Here is a 17,423-nt window from a genome sequence, read left to right on the forward strand (position 1 = left end):
ATATGGCACCAAAGTGCCTAATATATATTTTCATAATACATTTTATGTACAACTTCTTTTTTTTTTGTTACATTGAAAAAAGATGAGAATAAGAAAAAGAGGTTAGATAGTAAAGGATAGAAAAATGTGAAATATATAGTGTGTGAAGAAAGAAAACGAGTAAATGAAGAAAGTTGAGAGAGAAAATAGTGAAAAGAAAAGGAGATCATTATTTATAGTCTTGACCAACCCTCGTCCAGTCCTGAAACAGTTATTTTTTACAATTGTGTTGCACCATATGATTCCAAAAAAACGACGAATGGAGACCAACTCGTTATGAATTGGTCTGATTTATCCATTAGGAGGAATCGCATTTCCTCAAGATGAGCGGTGTCCAACATACTTGCAATCCACATTGTAAGCGTTGGTATTGATGTACCCTTCCAAAATTTAAGTATTAATTTTTTTGCTATTATTAAACCATAATTAAGGAATAGATTTTGAGATGTGTTCAATTTATTCCCATCTTCCATTACACCAAATATAATCATTTCAGTATTAGGTTCCATTCTTGTCTTGAATAATTTTGTAAGTATTTCAAAAATATCATTCCAAAATCTATAAAGTTTTATGCAGGAAACTAAGGAGTGTGTTATAGTTGCCTTTTGGGCTAGACATTTATCACAAGTGGCGGATATATTTGGATAAAATTTGTTCAATCTTGTTTTTGAATAATATAATCTATGTACAATTTTAAATTGTATTAGATTATGTCTTACATTAATTGAACATTTGTGAATATATATCAGGTATTTTTCCCATTTAACCTTCGTAATTTTTATCATTAATTCCCGTTCCCACTCTTCTCTAAGTACCTCTGTCGATGGTAGGTCTATATTTAGAATACTATTATATAAATAGGATATTAATTTTTGTGAGTCAGCTTCAATATTCATTGCTTCTTCCAATAAGTCAGGAGTTACTTTTTGATATCCTTGTATATATTTTTTCACAAAGTCGCAAATCTGAAGATATTTAAAATATTGGTTGTTTTTCAATTTAAATTTTAATTGTAGTTGTTGGAATGATAGTAGGTTTCCTGTTTCGTACATATCCCTGATCCTTCTAATTCCGAGACTTTCCCATTGGTTATATGTCTTATCAATAAGAGATGGTTTAAATAAAGGGTTATTCGCAATTGGCATTAACAGTGATAGATTTCTTAATTTTAAAGATAATTTTATTTGTTTCCAAATTCTTATTGTACCATATATAATTGGGTTCTTCTTATATATTGTGTTATTCAGTTTTTTGGGGGAAAAGAGGATCGTTCCTATATTACAAGGATGACAATCCTCCTTCTCCATTTTTATCCATTCTGTCTGTTGTGTAGAACATCCAACCAATAAATCATATTCTTAATATGCACTGCCCAGTAATAATACATAAAATTCGGAAGTGAAAGTCCCCCGACCTCTTTTGGTTACATAAGTGTTTTTTTGTGATTCTATGTGATTTATAGTCCCAAATATAATTTGTAATGTTAGAGTCTAATTTTTTAAAAAAATATTTTGGTATATATACCGGTATAGACTGAAATAGGTATAGTAATTGTGGTAAGAAGATCATTTTTATTGCATTTATTCTACCTAATAATGATAAGGGAAGTGTTTTCCAAAATTTAATCCGTGTATTAAGTTTATTTAATAAAGGTATGAAATTAGCATTGAATAATGCTTTATATTTTCTAGTAATCTGAATACCCAAATATTTAAATTTTTCTGTTGCGATTTTAAAGGGGAACTTCAGTAAGTGTGTAGGTTCTTGAGGTTTTAATGTCATGATTTCGCTTTTGTTCCAGTTTATTCTATATCCAGAAAAAGACCCAAATTCCTCTATTAAGTTTAATAAATTTGGTATGCTCGTTTGTGACTTTGTAATATAATCGCTTCTAACGTGTAGGGAGTGGATGACAAAGTGGGATAACATAGAACTAGTGTTGACGGGTGATCGATAGTCGGCATGGACTCAGTAACCATGCTGCATCTTTCAAACAAAGTTCCTCCAATCTCAGTTTTACATGAATAGCTCCAAATCTTTTAACACGCAAACACCACTCAGCGTTCTCAGTCAGGTAACAGATCTGACTGTTGTTCTCTCCCCATGATCCACACAGGCCTCAGCTTGTGCCAATTTGGCCAATTTCTGCTGAGGCTGAGGTCAGGGTGCTTCAAACGTCAGTTTAAAAGAGTGCACATCCTGGAGCAGTCTGATGTCACACACCAGACTGGCGACTTGCCGAGGCTTCCAGTGAGCTGCAATCGGTTGCACAGCGGGAGAACATGACAACTAATCTATACACGACAAGCAGCCACAGGTGATGATGAGCAGATCAGCCATTTCAATGTTAGTTAAAGGATAAATATTGTTCAAATCACCATGAGAAACTCATCTCCTCGTCTGCAAAATCCTCTGTGAGGGATCTTTACTGTCCACCTGTAAAAGCAGGCGCAGACTCTGCTCAACATCTCATGCAAAGACACTGTCTCTGACAGCAGAGTGCTCATTCAGTGCTGTTCCCTAGAGTCAGCCTAGACCATTATTTGTCATGGGAGAGTCTAGGAGCAGAGGGCATAGCCTCAGAATAAAAGGAGAGGAGGAATTTCTTTTGTCAGAGAGTGGTGAATCTGTGGAGTTCATTGCCACCGCCGGCTATGGAGGCCTAGTCATTGGGTATTTTTAAGGCCGGGATTGACATATTCTTGATTATTATGGGTGTCAGGGGTTATGGGGAGAAGGTAGGAGAATGGGGTTGAGGGAAAGATAGATCAGCCAGGAAGCATTGTGAGAGTCATGTTTTTTGACTTCACCAGTGCTCTTAACACCATCTGGCCTGCACAGCTAGAGAGCAAACTGACGAAGATGCGGGTGGATGTCCCATTGGTGTCCTGGATCACCAACTTCATGACTGGACGACCACAATATGTCAGGCTACAGAACGGTGTCTCGGACATGGCAGTGAGCAACACGGACGGTGGTCCTCTCTCCCTTCCTGTTCACCATCTACACCTCGGACTTCAGAAATAACTCGGTCTCCTGCCACCTGCAGATGTTTTCAGATGATTCTGCAATTGTGGGCTACATCAGTGAGGGGGAGGGAAGCTGAATACAGAGGTGGAGTCAATTACTTTGTTGAGTGTTGTGGGCTGAATCACCTGCAGCTCAACACCGACAAGACAAAGGAGTTAGTGTTGGACTTTAGGAGGAGAGGAACATCCCTGCTCCCTGTCTCCATCAATGGTGTGAATGTGTCGTTTATCAGGGAGTAAATACCTTGGAATGTACTTGGACAGTAAATAGGTCTGGTCCACTAATGCTGAGGCCCTATACAAGAAGGTACAGAGCCAGCTGTACTTTTTGAGAAGGCTCCGCTCCTTCAACATCTGCAGTAAGATGCTGCAGATGATCTACCAATCAGTGGTAGCCAGTGTCATCTTCTTTGCTGCCGTGTGCTGGGGCAGCAGGGCGAAGGCCGCAGACGCCAATAGGATCAACAAACTCATCAGGAAGACTGGCTCCGTCCTGCGGGCGGAGTTGGATTCATGGGACGTGGTCCTTCTTCCCTGTGGCTATCAAACTATCCAACTCCTCCCCCTTCTGTCATGGGGTAGATTGAGACTGACTCTCCTCCCACCCCACCCCCAAACCCCCCCCCCCCCCCCAATCTTTGCGCATCCCCAATCCTTTCCACTTGTCACTTTAATTTCATGTATTTTGTGTTTTTATGATTGTTGGCAGATCAATTTCCCTCCTGGGACACATAAAGTTCTATCGTATCGTATTGAATGGTGGAGTAGACTTGTTGGGCCGAATGGTATCATTCTGCTCCAAGAAGTTATGAACATATAGGCACGAGATATGCACCAAACAAAGACATTCTTACGTGCCGTCACTTCACAAGCACATTAAACACAACAACAGCAACAATAAATTATCTGTTATTCAAAGTAAACTGGACCAAAATCCAAAGTAATTGTAATTGCACTTCAATCTCCAAACTGGAGCTTAAACCTTTCATCTTAAGAGGCAGAGAGAACAATGCTAATACTTAAATAATAAATGCAGCAGGGAAGGCAGCAAAACCGAGATACATTTCCCGGGTGAGATGACTGAGAGATCCTTTACCCGAGTAGTCAATGATGTGAGTGGGAATCCTCTCTGGCGTGACGTCTCCAGGGATGGTGATTTCCTCAGCACGTGCCGGCACCTAACGAACGGATCATGAATGTGTCACAGTGAGAATCAACCAGCCTCTAACCCACTCTCTCTCTGTCTCTCCACTTTCCACAGTCGTTTGATTCTGTGCTTGTACTGTTTACTGCATTTGTTCACTTTCGCCATGTCCAGCTCTAATTCTCCACTCCTCCATCTCCATGGCAGGGGAGAAATTTGTGACCGACATGCCAGATTCCCAGTTATTGGCTCTTCCCTACTCCCACCCTGCTTCAAATGAGGACTTCATTCTACCTCCCCAGTGTTTCCATTGTACCAGCGCCTTCAATAGATTAGTATGATACATATTTTCTCTTTCTCTCTCCCTTTGCGACTTCCCAGTTCATTCCTCCATCTCTGCCAACACCCATTCTGCCACTTGGCATTATCCCAAGCAAAGAACCGCAGGAAAGGCAATCTTGCCCTTTTACCACCTCCCATCCTAACCATCCAGGGACTCAAACAGTCCTTACAAAAAATCCTATTTAGTGTGCATTTAGTGTGCGATGAGGTCTCATATGCCTTGGGGAAACCAAGCAGGGGTTGGTTGACCACTTTGTCCAGCCTGCAAGAGTAATCCAATCTCCCAGCTACCTGCTCTTTGAATTTTCACTCCATTCCACCCCACTCCGAGCCTCTGTTTTGGCCTACATGATTCCAACGAAGCTCAATGTAAGCTTGAGGAACAGCATCTATGCATTATAGTCTAGGCATTATACCCATCTGCAACCCTCAGGGTTCAACATCAAAATCAGCTATTTATAGATCATCATTTTATTCGTGGTCCGATGAAAGGTCACCGGTCTGTAATATTATCTTTATTTTTCTCACTCTGTAGATCTGGGTTCGATCCTGACCTTGGGTCCTGTCTGTATGGAGTTTGCACATTCTCCCTGTGACCACGTGGGTTTCCTCCGGATGCTCTGGTTTCCTCCCACATTCAAAGGACGTGCGGGTTTGTAGGTTAATTGGCCTCTGTATGAGCCCCTACTGTGTTGGAAGTGGATGCAAAAGTGGGATAACATAGAAATAGTATGAACGAGTGATCAATGCTCGGCGTGGACTCCGTGTATCTCTAAACTTTAAAAAAACTAAACTAAGTGTTGACCAAAACAAAACTAAGTGTTGACCAACTAAATATTTCCAACATATTCTGTTTACAGACAGAAGGAACGGCAGATGCTGGAATCTTGCGAGGCACACAAAGTTCTGTAACTAAGGGATACAAAATATCCTGTTTGTATCTCTCAAAGAGGTCAGTGATCAAGCTTACTGCATGATTCAACAGGAGACTGACCTTTGGTCTCTTAAAAAGGTGTTGGAAAATGCTGATACATCACAGCTTACACTCAGGTAGGTATCAACACCTCCCTGTTTTGGAGCCACAGTGAAGATATTACACTGGGCTGGGTGACAGATCAATTCAAGATAAACCAGCTTACTTCTGAACAGGAAGGACCAATGTAGCATTTGCCGGCCTCGTAGCTTGCTGCACCAGCACTTTACTGTGTTGCTGCTAGCTCTCGTCCACGCCCAGCACTGCTTCAGTCACTGAATGAGAGACTGGGGAGGAGCCATGAAGGGACATTTTACACATTGACAGGAGAAAGACTGTTCCACACCCAGGGAGGTGCAGCCTGAATCAAAAGATCATGTAAACTGCGACAATTTTACTCCAGCATGCCAAAATAAATAAGTGCAGAATCCACAGGGTCACACATCGGGCAAATATCTTATAAACTCAGTCACCAGCCAGGTTACTAGGGAGTGAAAATAACTCAGCAATATGAGCAATTGCATGTTCACAACTGGACATTTCTGGGGGACTTAATTCTATGTAACACAGGGAATCAGACAAGCTGCCTCACTGAATGAGTTCTTCCAGTAGTTTGTGTCTTTTTTATATATAAACCAGTATCTGCAGTTCCCTGTAATCTACAATATCCAGTCATGGTCTCTGAATGTTCTGACGACATCTCCTCTTATTGGGGTACACCTTATGGTACCTTAATCCAGTGACAGGTGCCTCCAAGGTCTTCCCAACTTTGAGAAGCTGGTGGGGAATGGGAAGTATGGGGTGATGTACCAGAGCTCAGCCACCGTCTGAGACAGACATTACTCCAGACCCTCCGGGAGGGGGAATGTCCTGCTGCATTTGCTGCTCTCCCATCCAGACTCACCTGCTCAGGAAACTCCTCGCTGACCAAGGACATGATCAGCGACGTTTTGCCAACTTTAGCTGTGGATACAGAGAAGAAAAGCATTAATTGCCCAACCAAAGAAGGAGCATTATCGTCAGCACAGTTTATCCTTTCACAAGAAGCACTTCAGTTTAGTCGGATCTGTCTCTGTTACTCTGTACATTGAACAACTTCTCTTCCAACTCAACTCACTTGTTCCAAATCAAAGACGTATCTAAGAGAGAACTGACCGGCCTAGGATACACCCATTATTGTGGGATATGTGGAGCCGCTTCAGTCCTACTCTGGGCCGTTCCTTCAACCCTTCCTTCAGTACATTGATAATTGTAACGGCATTGCTTTCTGCTGTCATACCGAACGCAAACATTTCATTGCTTCAGCTGTCATTTCCCACCTTACTCACACCTTCACATGGTGCACCTCTGCCTCCTCCCTTCCTCCATCTCTGTCCGTGTCTCAGGAGACAATTGAGGTACAACATTAGTTCTGACCGCCAGACTCCCACGGCTATCTCAACTATGCTGCCTTCCATCCTGCCTCATAGAACAGAACAGCACAGGAACAGGCTCTTCAGTCCACAGTAAGTTAACCTAATCTCCTCTGCCTGCATGCCATCCATATCCCTCCATTCTCTGTACAACCCTGCCTTTCCCAAGGAGTCCATTCCATTCTCCCAGTTCCTCCATCTCTGTCACATCTACATCAACCACTAGATAATCTACACCAGTGCTTCTGAAATAGTTTCCATTTTCATGAAACATGGATTCCCCTCGGATAGAAGAGGAAATATATTTGATAGAGCATGGTCAGGGTCACCTAGATGATAAATGATTGGTCAAGTCATCTGCTGGTAAACTTAATGAGAGCAGCCTTAGAGAGAGAGAGAGAGAGAGAGAGAGAAAGAGACAGAGACAGAGAAAGGCATAGTGGTAGGTAGGAAGTGCCCTTCTGGTCAGTCCCTGCTAGTGCAGAGCAAGTTGACAATATTACAGAGATTGACCTGAAGCAGAAATAGCTAATATCGATACAGTGAAGGCAAGTTCCTTTGAATTGCTGAACTTGATATCGAGTCCAGAAGAGTTTTTTCCACGGAATGTAACCCGAGTTGGAGTCTATTAGCTAGAAGGAGAGGTTGCATAAACTTGGATTGTTTTCTTTGGACCGTCAGAGGAGACCTTTTAGTTTTAGTTTAGTTTAGTTTTAGAGATACATCGCGGAAACAGGCCCTTCGGCCCTCCGAGTCTGCGCTGACACCGCCACCCGCCTCCCCCCCTCTTACCTCTCTCCCCACATTCCATACTGCCCTCTCACTACCCTCCTGTACCTGGCCATCCTGAAATTATCCTTCTCATTCCCTCTCCTTTCTTCCTCCCCCCCCCTCCATACTTCCCCCATCAATCTTTCCTCCCTTCTTACCACTCCCCCTCTAGCCTCACCTCCTACCTAGTCCCCAACCCCCTTTCCTTCCCATTTAGCCCCCCCCCCCACTCATCTTCTTCTCCTCAACCCCCCTCACTCTCCCCTCCTGCAAACTTAGTCCCTCTTCTTCCCCTCTAACTCAGTTTCAGCTTCCTCTCCTGTCTTCCCCCATATCCTCCTCTCCCTGTCTCCACCCCTCCCTCTCTTCAGTCCCCTCTCCACGTTCTTCTTCAATACTCCTTTCCCACTCCCTCAGACTTCCCTCCACTCCCTTCTTCTCACTCTCTGCCTCTCCCTGAACTTATCTCCGCCAGAATTCCCTTTCTCTCTCCCCCCACTCTCCCTCACTCACGTTCTCCCACCAGTAATATCCTCACGTTGCCCTTCATGTTGGCGCCGCTTTCACTGAGCGACAGGACGCGCTGCTCCGGGAGCGAGAGATCAACCGCCGGCCCAGTTGGCAACTTCCGGAGAGCCGCCGAAGGCAGCTCGGCCACTTCCGTCACCAATCGGCTGTGTCCGGACCGGCCGATCTCCGCCACTGGTTCAGGTTCTTCCGAGAGCAGAGGGCCGCGCTCGGCAACTTCCGGAGAGGTTGACAAAGGGCCCCACACTAGAAACATCAACTGTTCCTCTTCCCACAGGTGTCGTCCGACCCGCTGGGGTATCGTATTTTGTTTCAAACGACCAGAGAGCCCTTGGTTCATTTTTTTTAATGTGTCAGTGTATAATCTTTGTTGTATAGCCATTAATTTCGAGATACAGCAAGGAATCAGGCCCTTCTGCCCATCCACACCACACCAGCCATTTACACGAGTTTGATGTTATCCCACTTTCTCATTCACTGCCAACACACAAGGGGCAACTTACAGAGGGACAATTAACCTACAAATCGCCACATCTTTGGGATGTGGGAGGGAACCGGAGCACCAAGATGATACCCACGCTGTCACAGGGAGAACATGCAAAATCCATGGTCAGGACCGAACTCGGGTCTCTACCACTGTGAATCAGCAGCTCTATCTGCTGCCCTGTCTTGTTGCCCCATGAGAATTCAATGAAGGCTCCACATTAAGGGAACATGAAACAGCACAGAATTGGAACAGGTCATTTGGTCTACCATGTCTCTGCTAACCATGATGCTAAATTAAACTATTCTCAACCACTGTTGGAATGATCAGACTCACACATAGTGATTAGAATCCATGGTCTTTTATTAGTAACTCTGCGGAGGAAACACTAGGTGCTTTCGTCTCCATGCATTCAGCTAGTCGAACTAGAGAGAGAGAACTCACTATCAAGCCGGTGGGCGGATCAGCAGTATGAGTGACATAAGAAATGTGCAGCATGCATAATCTGTGGTAACATCTTGACCACTTCCTGTCTGCGCTGTATATTGATTTTAGAAAAAACACTCCCCTGTATCGCTGTGATTTTTGGCCATCTTACTCACAGTCCTCCTCCGCTGAGCCAGCCCTGAAGATTTTTCCCTGATGAAAAATAGAAAAGTTATGAGTTTAAAAAAACCTTGAGATCAGCTGATTGGTCCTCTCGCCTGTCAATCACCGTGATGAAGGTAACGCCCCTTCCGGGTTGGGCAATTCTATAAAAACCTCGGATGCCTGGATGTGAGTCAGTCACTCTGAAAGATCGTGAGGGAGGCCACAATTCTGATTCTGCTGTGAGACTTCCCTTTATGTGGTTAACCCTTTATGTGCTTGCAATATATGATTTGTTAGCCAGCAATATGTTTGCAATTATTGATTTGTTAACCCTTAATGAGCTTGCATTAAAAGATTTGTTAGCCAGCAATGAATGATTTGTTAACCCTTAATTTACTTGCAATAAATGATTTGTTAGCCAGTAACATGCTTGCAATGAATGATGATTTGTTAACCCTTAATGTGCTTGTAATAAATGATTTGTTAGCCCTTAATTAAATGAAATGAGTTGTTTGGCCTGCCCTGTGCTTGAAATTGAAATGGAAATGAAATGAGTTATTTGGCCTACCCTGTGCTTTTGCTTTGCCTTACTTACCCTAAAATGAAAGCAAATTGATTGTATTGTTGGCTGGAGAAGTGGAATATTGTGTTGGGGAACCAGTCCTCCCATGTGAACATTGGACCCAACGGGTCCCACTTGGTCTAGTATATATATTACTAACACACTAATCTACAACCACCTGCACATGGTCTCTCTCGCCCTATTCCTTAAGTAAAGTGCTGGAGGAACACAGCGAGTCAGGCAGTATCTGTAAAGGGAAAGAGACTGTAGCTAACAGCCACCTAAACACAAACTCATGATGCTTCATATTTTCTCCATTGAATATTCACTGATTCGTTTATTGCAGATAATTTATTTCATCAAAATAAGCAGAAAACTAAAATAACTTGATTTAATTACCAATGAATCTTAAAAGGAAATTGATTTAGATATATTTCATATAAATAAATATTATTTTGATTTCATCAAATTGGCAATTAATTAAAGGCCACAACATTTAATTCATTCTTTAGGCATTCCACGTTCCATGGAGTATCCTTTATCCCTCCTTTCGCAAGTGCGTCCCAGTTTCCAGCGCTTTTCTGGGGTCTGTGACATCCTTGCCAAGTGCATCTGTCGTCCAGGAATGGTCTAATTGTGGGTTTGCTAATGGTCAAGTGTTGTTCAAGCGCAGTAAAGTTCCACTGGACGTCGGGATGCTGTGAACAAAAATTAAACATTTCACTGTCGCAGACTGGAAGAAGCTGCACAAGAGATAGAAGCTGAAAGGACACAAAGTGCTGGAGTAACTCAATGGATAGGTCATGTTTCGACCCAAACCATCACCTATCCATATTCACCAGAGATGCTGCCTGACCCACTGAGTTACTCCAGCACTTTGTGTCTTTATTTGTAAAGCATCGGCAGTTCCTTGTTTCGACAGAGTGAAGCTGAATAGTTTCAACGTGTTTCAGTGGTTGAAACATTTGAACAAAGAATCATCTTTCAGATTTTTGGGTGGCAATTTGTGTTATTGTGTGTTGCATATTATTGCATCATTGTTCAGGTTAACTACAGACAAATCTATTTACATAATGGATTATTGGAAGTGGCGGCGCTGGTGAACGGCTGCGGCTCGCCTGCAGTCCGTTTGTTTTTACTTTTTTGTGTTGTTTTTTTCGTCTTGTTTAGTTAAGTTTTTAGGTTTGTGTTATGTGTGGGGGGGGGGGGGTTGAAACGGGGGCTTTCTGTCTCTCCCTTCGGGGGAATGTGACTTTCTTGTCGTATCCCCCTTCTCTGCCTCCGTCTGCGCTGAGGCCTAATGGCGGAACTGGCGACCTCGAGGCTCCAGAGGCAGAGCCTGGCAGGACTTGCCCTGGGCTCGCTCCCGTGAGGGCGGCCCGGCTCGGGGCTGGAACGGCGCTCCCGTGAGGGTCTGAGACGCCCCCGTGAGGGCGGCCCGGCTCGAGGGCAACGGCGCTCCCATGAGGGCGGCCCAGCTCGAGGGCAACGGGCGCTCCCGTGAGGGGCTGAGACGCTCCCGTGAGGGCGGCCTGGCTTGAGGGTGGAACGGTGCTCCGGTGGGTAGACGGCGTTCTGGCGGCGGCCTGAGTCCAGGGTTCAGCCGCGAGCCAGTGGACGACATCGTCAACAGCTGCGTCCGCTGGATTGGAGGGCGGCAGCTTCGACCACCCCCGGGCCGCGTAGTTTGAACCGGCCCGTTCGCGGAGCTTGGTGAGCCGCGGGACTGACTTACCATCGCTCGGTGGGGTATCGCCTCAGCGCAGAGGGAGAAGAGGAGGGAAGAGACAGCAGCCCTAAGATTTTTGCCTCCATCACAGTGAGGAGGTGCTTGGTGGACTCACTGTGGTGGATGTTAATTTGTGTTTACTGTCTGTTCTGTTGTTTATTATTGTATGTATGGCTGCAGGTAACGACATTTCATTCAGACCGTAAGGTCTGAATGACAAATAAAGGATTAATTCTAATTGGGAACATGGAATTGTTGTTTCATTGGAAAAATGACTAATGATATTAAAATTTCAGATGATTTGTTCAAATGTAAAGCTAGCCTGATGTCTGGTGAGCTCTGCACAGACTCTACACACTGATTTAACCAGCAGAGGGGCGGTGGCGGTTACTCTACCATTTCACCAGCTCTGCTCCAACAATGTCGTGGACATGGTACTGGATCCCCAGCTTCACCGCGTTCGTTACTTTCCGAACTTCCAGCTCCGACTGTAACACTTCATTGTACTTTGATTTCCGGATCATCCCAAGGACAGTCTTACGACCTGCAGTGTGTAACCAGAAGGGTTGTGTTTTAAACGATAGACAACTAACAACGGCCAGCTGGGGACAACTCACCACACCCTACCGCGACCGCCCTCTATCTCCCTCTCCCCCTCCCACATTTTCCCCTCCTTCTCTCCCTCATCCCCTCTCTCCGTTCTCTTCCCTGCCCCCTTTCTTACTCACCCCTCTCCCTTCCACAGATGCTGTCTGACCCACTGAGTTACTCCAGTGCTTGGTGTTTTTTTTCTGTCTCTTGTGTGCTGTGATGGGGAGTACCTTTCACAAAGTATTTCACAAATCGGCCAGCGCCCGGAATAGCAAGCCACCAGCTCCCCACATCACGCACTGTCAGTACACCAGCATTCACCAGCTGCCTGTGAAGGACAACCAGAATACTGAAGTTAGAAAATGGAAGTAACTAATTTAATTTACTGGACGGCAAAATGATGAAGAGTATGAAAAGAGAACTGTAGGCCAGTTCAATAGTGGAAAAATAGAGACACAAGTGGGCTGTGTATCTGGTTTTTGGACCACCATGCACTGTGGGCTAAATTACGTCCTACAGTATCAGCTGACCAAGTGGTTGAGCATGTGTGAAGAGGGGAAAAGCAGGATCAGGAATATATGGCAAGGGAATGGCTTGTTCCCCTCTGTAATCAACCTTCTGAATAGTCCTTCCATAAGCTAGGGTACTTCATTGTGGACATTGCAATTTTTATCTGGAACGGTAACAGTAAAAAGTGGAGAAAGTATATTCTGCTAAAAAAGACAGAATGCTGGAGTAACTCAACAGATCAGGGAGTGAACGTGGATAGGCGACGGGGTTTCGGGTCAGCACATTCTGTACCCTAATATGTTTCTCTTTCTGTTGTTCCATGTTTGGCTTGATTGTAATCATGTCTAGTATTATTGCAAGCAGAGTGGAACAGCAGTGGAGTTGCTGCCTCACACAGCCAGAAACCTGGGTTCGATCCTGACTACTGATGGTGTCAGAGTGTGGAGTTTGCATATTCTCCCTGTGACGATGTGGGTTTGCATTGCCTCGCATCTCGGTGCTGCAGCACCTTGCATTTTTTGGGGCACTCACGTTATTTCTTGGTCCCGAAAGGAAAACTCCTTGAGCATTTGCTTCTCAGAGAAGCCCATGTCCATGCAGGCGCCGAGCACCGTCTGCAGAAACCTCTGCACCGTCTCGGCAGTCTCGCTTGCCGCTGTCGCTGCCAGAACTTTACTCTTGTAGTCCTCACTGAACACGACCCCGAACACGTCCGTGTCAAACCCAAACTGGAAAATCCGAACCGCTCCCACGTCCTTCATCTCATTCTGACCAACAAGAGAATGAAGACAACACTTTCAATTCATTCATTTCACAAACAAACCTCAAGATACAGGCAGATGCCTTTGAATGAATGAATGAATGATTATTGGCCAAGTATGTACACATACAAGGAATTTGCCTTGGTGCTCCGCTCACAAGTAACAACACGACATACAGTAAACAATTAAGAATAAAACATAAAACATTAATAATAAAACAAAACACATCATGCAAGGCATTACTTAAGACAATCAGTCCATAGAAAATATGCAGGAAGGGGGCTTGCTCCCGAGAGATGATAATCTTATTTTATAATAATGGATAATTAAACATGAAGTAGGACACAGAAGGAGCTTCAGATGTTGGAATCTTGAAGAAAGACAAAGTGTTGGAAGAACTCAGCCGGGAGGCAGCAGCTGTAGAGGGAATGGATAGGTAACTTTTCAGGTCTGGACCCTTCTTCAGACTGTCGAAGTGTCCCGACCCGAAACATCATCTGTCCATTCCCTCTATTGATGCGGCCTGACCCACTGAGTTCCTCCAGCACTTTGTGCTTTACTCAAGTAATGCAATTAACAATGCTATTCACAGGTGAGACATTTTTTACATCTTGCACACTATGGGCAGTTTTTTGAGGCCTCTGGGCAATTTAGCACCAGCACCTCCAACATTGTCTCCTGCATTTGGTGCTCCCTGACATCCTCTATAATCAGTGGGACCAAGCACAGACCGGCCGACCGCTTTGCACAGCACCTGGACTTTGTCTGCAATGGCCACCCGAATATCACCTTCAAAGCCATTTCATAGTCCTAGTGATACAGTGTGGAAATAGGCCCTTCGGTCCACCTTGCCCACACAGGCCAACATGTCCCAGTTATACTAGTCCCAGCTGTCAACATTTGGTCTATATCCTTCCAAACCCGTCTTATCCATGTAACTGTCCAACTGCTTTTTAAATGTAGGGATAGTCCCTGCCTCAACTATCTCCTCTGACAGTTTGTTCCATACATCCACCACCCTTTGTGTGGAAAAAGTTACCCCTCAGATTCCTATTAAATCTTTTCCCCTTCACCTTAAACCTATATCCTCTGGTCCTCGATTCACCTACTCTGGGCAAGAGAATCTGTGCATCTACCCGATCTATTCCTCTCATGATCTTATACACCTCTATAAGATCACCCCTCATCCTCTTGTGCTCCAAGGCATAGAGTCCCAGCCTCACCTGTTGCTGTCTGTCCCGCTGAGTTACTCCAGCAATTTGTGTCTATCTTCAGAGTAAATCAGCATCTGCAGTTCCTTTCAACACATTGCTTCAGAGACCAGACTTACCAGCTGCCGATCGACTGTGGTCTTGTCTTTAACAATGCTGTAAAGTTGATGCTTCAGAACAATGGGCGGCAGGGAATCATCAAATAACTTCCGAGGAAACAAGGATGCCAGCAAAATCAGCGCAGCTTTAGTATCGTTTGGCACATCTGTAAAATCGCAAAGTTAAAGAATTCCCATGTTTTGGCCCTTTACAAAAACATTTAAAATATATATAAAATGTCACTGAAACAATCTCACTGGAAGCCGATATACTGTTTAGAGAGACCCACAAAATATTAAGCGTTTTCCTTCAACTGCCATAAACTCTACAAAAGTTTCACAAAACTCAACTCTCTATCAATTAGATTTCTGGACTGGCGGCTCCATCCCCATCAGATAGACACAAAAAGCTGGAGTAACTCAGCGGGACAGGTAGCATCTCTGGAGAGCAATAATAGGTGACATTTCGCGTCAAAATCAATAAGATCAGATGAGATCGGGATTCTATCCCGACTGTGGGTGCTGTCTGTACAGAGTTTGTACGTTCTCACCGTGACCTGCATTGGTTTTCCCCCAAGATCTTCGGTTTCCTCCCACACTCCAAAGACATACAGGTATGTAGGTTAATTGGCCTGGTAAATGTAAAAAGTGTCCCTAGTGTGTGTAGGATAGTGTTAATATGCGGGGATCGCTGGTCGGTGCGGACTAGGTGAGCTGAAAGGGCCTATTTCCGCGCTGTATCTCTAAACTAAACTAACCTAAAAATAAGCCGGAGCCAAATAGTGAAATTAAAAGGAAGGTAGACACAAAATGCTGGAGTAACTCAGCAGGACAGGCAGCATCCCTGGAGAGAAGGAATCAACCGTTCCTTCTCTCCAGAGATGCTGCCTGTCCAGCTAAGTTACTCCAGCATTTTGTGTCTACCTTCGATTTAAACCAGCATCTGCAGTTCTTTCCTACACAGTGAAATTAAAAGAGTAAATTTTTCAACTTAACATAGTTACCTTCATAATTCTCTGTTTCTTTCTTTTCCAATGAATCAAATGCTTCTACGATCCCAAATTTACGCCTCTTAACCTTCCGGAATATGTCTGGTATAAGGTTTCTCTTTCGGTTCATTGCTGAAATAAAAATAACAAGTGGCAATTGAAAAACCACAATGTCACCTTATCCATAGCCAATTCAAAACTTTACATCACCCTCTCTCTTGATGTCTGGACCACATCAGAATGTTTCCTCCTTTGGGTAATTCAGAACCAAGACTACTGTTTAAAAATGGCAGGTCACCCATTTTAGAGAGCTGAGTTTTTTTAATTTCTCAGATGATTGTGCGACTTTAGAACTCTCTTCTCGAAGGACAGTAGAAGCAGAGCTTTTTAATATATTTAAGGTAAAGGGAAAGATACTTGCCCACGAATGGGGTGAAAGGTAACTAAGGGTGGAGGGGAATGCAGAGTCACGATTACAATCATATCACTCATGATCTTATTAAATAGAGACACAAGGAACTGTAGATACTGGACTCGTGTGCCAAAAAACAAGCTGCTAGAGGAACTCAACAGATCAGGCAGCATCGGCGCAAAGAAAATGTGCACATGACATTTCAGGACTCTTCGTCAGACTGATGGAGAAGAGGAGAGATAGCAGATGGAAGGACTGTGCAGAAGTCAGATAACAGAATGGCAGAAGCTGTTCTCAAGTCTGGTGGTGTGCGCTTTCAAGCTTCTGTATCGTCTGCCAGACGGGAGCAGGGAAAAGGATACCCAGCTTCCAGCCTCTTGCCCGTACACACACACCTTTCCATCCACCCTTCTGCATGCACTCATCTTCCACCCCTTCCAATGCAGGGTCCTCCAGTTTTCACCACTCTTCCATGTTCCCTTCCCTCCCCAATCCCTCCCCTTCCCCCCTTATCAGATGTCACGTCCTCTCTATATTGTCTGCTCCACTGATTACTGCCAGCCTTCGTTACTGTCTCCACTGTCTCATTTAACTCATCTCCAAATAAGCCCTCCACACCACCCACCTGTCTCCACGTATCACTTGTTCCGCCCCAAAGGTAAACACAAAGTGCTGGAGTAACTCATCAGATCAGGTAGCATCTCTGGAGAACATGGATAGGCGATATTTTGGGTCGGGACTCTCCTTCAGACTTTTGTCAACTTTTGTCCCGCCCCCACCTCTCTTTTCCAGCTGTTCGCCTGTCCAATCCGTTCACAGATGCTGCCCGGCCCACTGAGTTCCGCCAGCGCTGTGTGTTTGGCTCAGCGTGAATAGCGAGGGGATGAAACGTTCTGATCAAAGATCTTTGGTTCTGATCTTGTTAAACGGCGCAGTAGTGGCCGAGTGACCCACCTCGTCCATGGGACCGGAAGCTGCAGGCAGGCAGGCGGCCACTGGGACCGGAAGCTGCGTGCGGCCGCTGTCTCTTCCCCGGGACCTGCCAGCAAAGAGCGGCAGCCACGGTTACGCAATCTCTCCGCGACACATCCTCTGACGCGCGTTGATGACGTTACTGCGCGTCCTTTAAATCTCGCCGGGTCGCGATATATCTTTTTATTTAAACAAAACACAAAGTCTTTGGGTTATTCAGCGGGTTAGTTACGTGAGAGCTTCGCGTTTTTGTTTATAAAGCACCATGTGCAGTT

At 44.7% G+C, this 17,423-nt stretch overlaps 2 protein-coding genes across 4 annotated transcripts in view; both read right to left on the bottom strand.

Moving 5' to 3' along the window:
• The window catches only part of rhot2 (ras homolog family member T2), a 31,885-nt gene extending 23,520 nt beyond the window's left edge, over nucleotides 1-8,365 (bottom strand). The window contains exons 1-3 of the mRNA XM_055651551.1: nucleotides 8,224-8,365; nucleotides 6,432-6,490; nucleotides 4,165-4,246 (exon numbers count right to left, since the gene is read on the bottom strand). Coding sequence (XP_055507526.1) covers nucleotides 4,165-4,246; nucleotides 6,432-6,490; nucleotides 8,224-8,260 — 178 coding nt within the window. The 5' untranslated portion in view covers nucleotides 8,261-8,365. The remainder of the gene's footprint in view (nucleotides 1-4,164; nucleotides 4,247-6,431; nucleotides 6,491-8,223) is intronic.
• Nucleotides 8,366-10,211: 1,846 nt separating this feature from the next.
• LOC129706914 (serine/threonine-protein kinase 19-like) lies at nucleotides 10,212-17,275 on the bottom strand. 3 transcript variants are annotated; one of them, XM_055651557.1, is made up of 7 exons: nucleotides 17,131-17,275; nucleotides 15,780-15,896; nucleotides 14,797-14,942; nucleotides 13,237-13,472; nucleotides 12,426-12,523; nucleotides 12,001-12,148; nucleotides 10,212-10,573 (listed from the first exon to the last, which is right to left on the bottom strand). In XM_055651557.1, the coding sequence occupies exons 2-7, from the start codon at nucleotides 15,892-15,894 to the stop codon at nucleotides 10,528-10,530; spliced, it is 789 nt and encodes a 262-aa protein (XP_055507532.1). In that variant the 5' UTR covers nucleotides 15,895-15,896; nucleotides 17,131-17,275; the 3' UTR covers nucleotides 10,212-10,527. The 3 variants fall into 3 exon arrangements, with proteins under 3 accessions (XP_055507532.1, XP_055507531.1, XP_055507533.1); XM_055651556.1 differs by lacking the exon at nucleotides 17,131-17,275 and adding an exon at nucleotides 16,802-17,124; XM_055651558.1 differs by lacking the exons at nucleotides 10,212-10,573; nucleotides 17,131-17,275 and adding an exon at nucleotides 16,802-17,124 and having other exon boundaries at nucleotides 12,011-12,148; nucleotides 12,333-12,523.
• Between the last annotated feature and the right edge of the window lie 148 nt (nucleotides 17,276-17,423).

The sequence above is a fragment of the Leucoraja erinacea genome, chromosome 20 (genome assembly GCF_028641065.1).
Source record: "Leucoraja erinacea ecotype New England chromosome 20, Leri_hhj_1, whole genome shotgun sequence".
In the NCBI taxonomy this organism is placed as follows: domain Eukaryota; kingdom Metazoa; phylum Chordata; class Chondrichthyes; order Rajiformes; family Rajidae; genus Leucoraja; species Leucoraja erinaceus.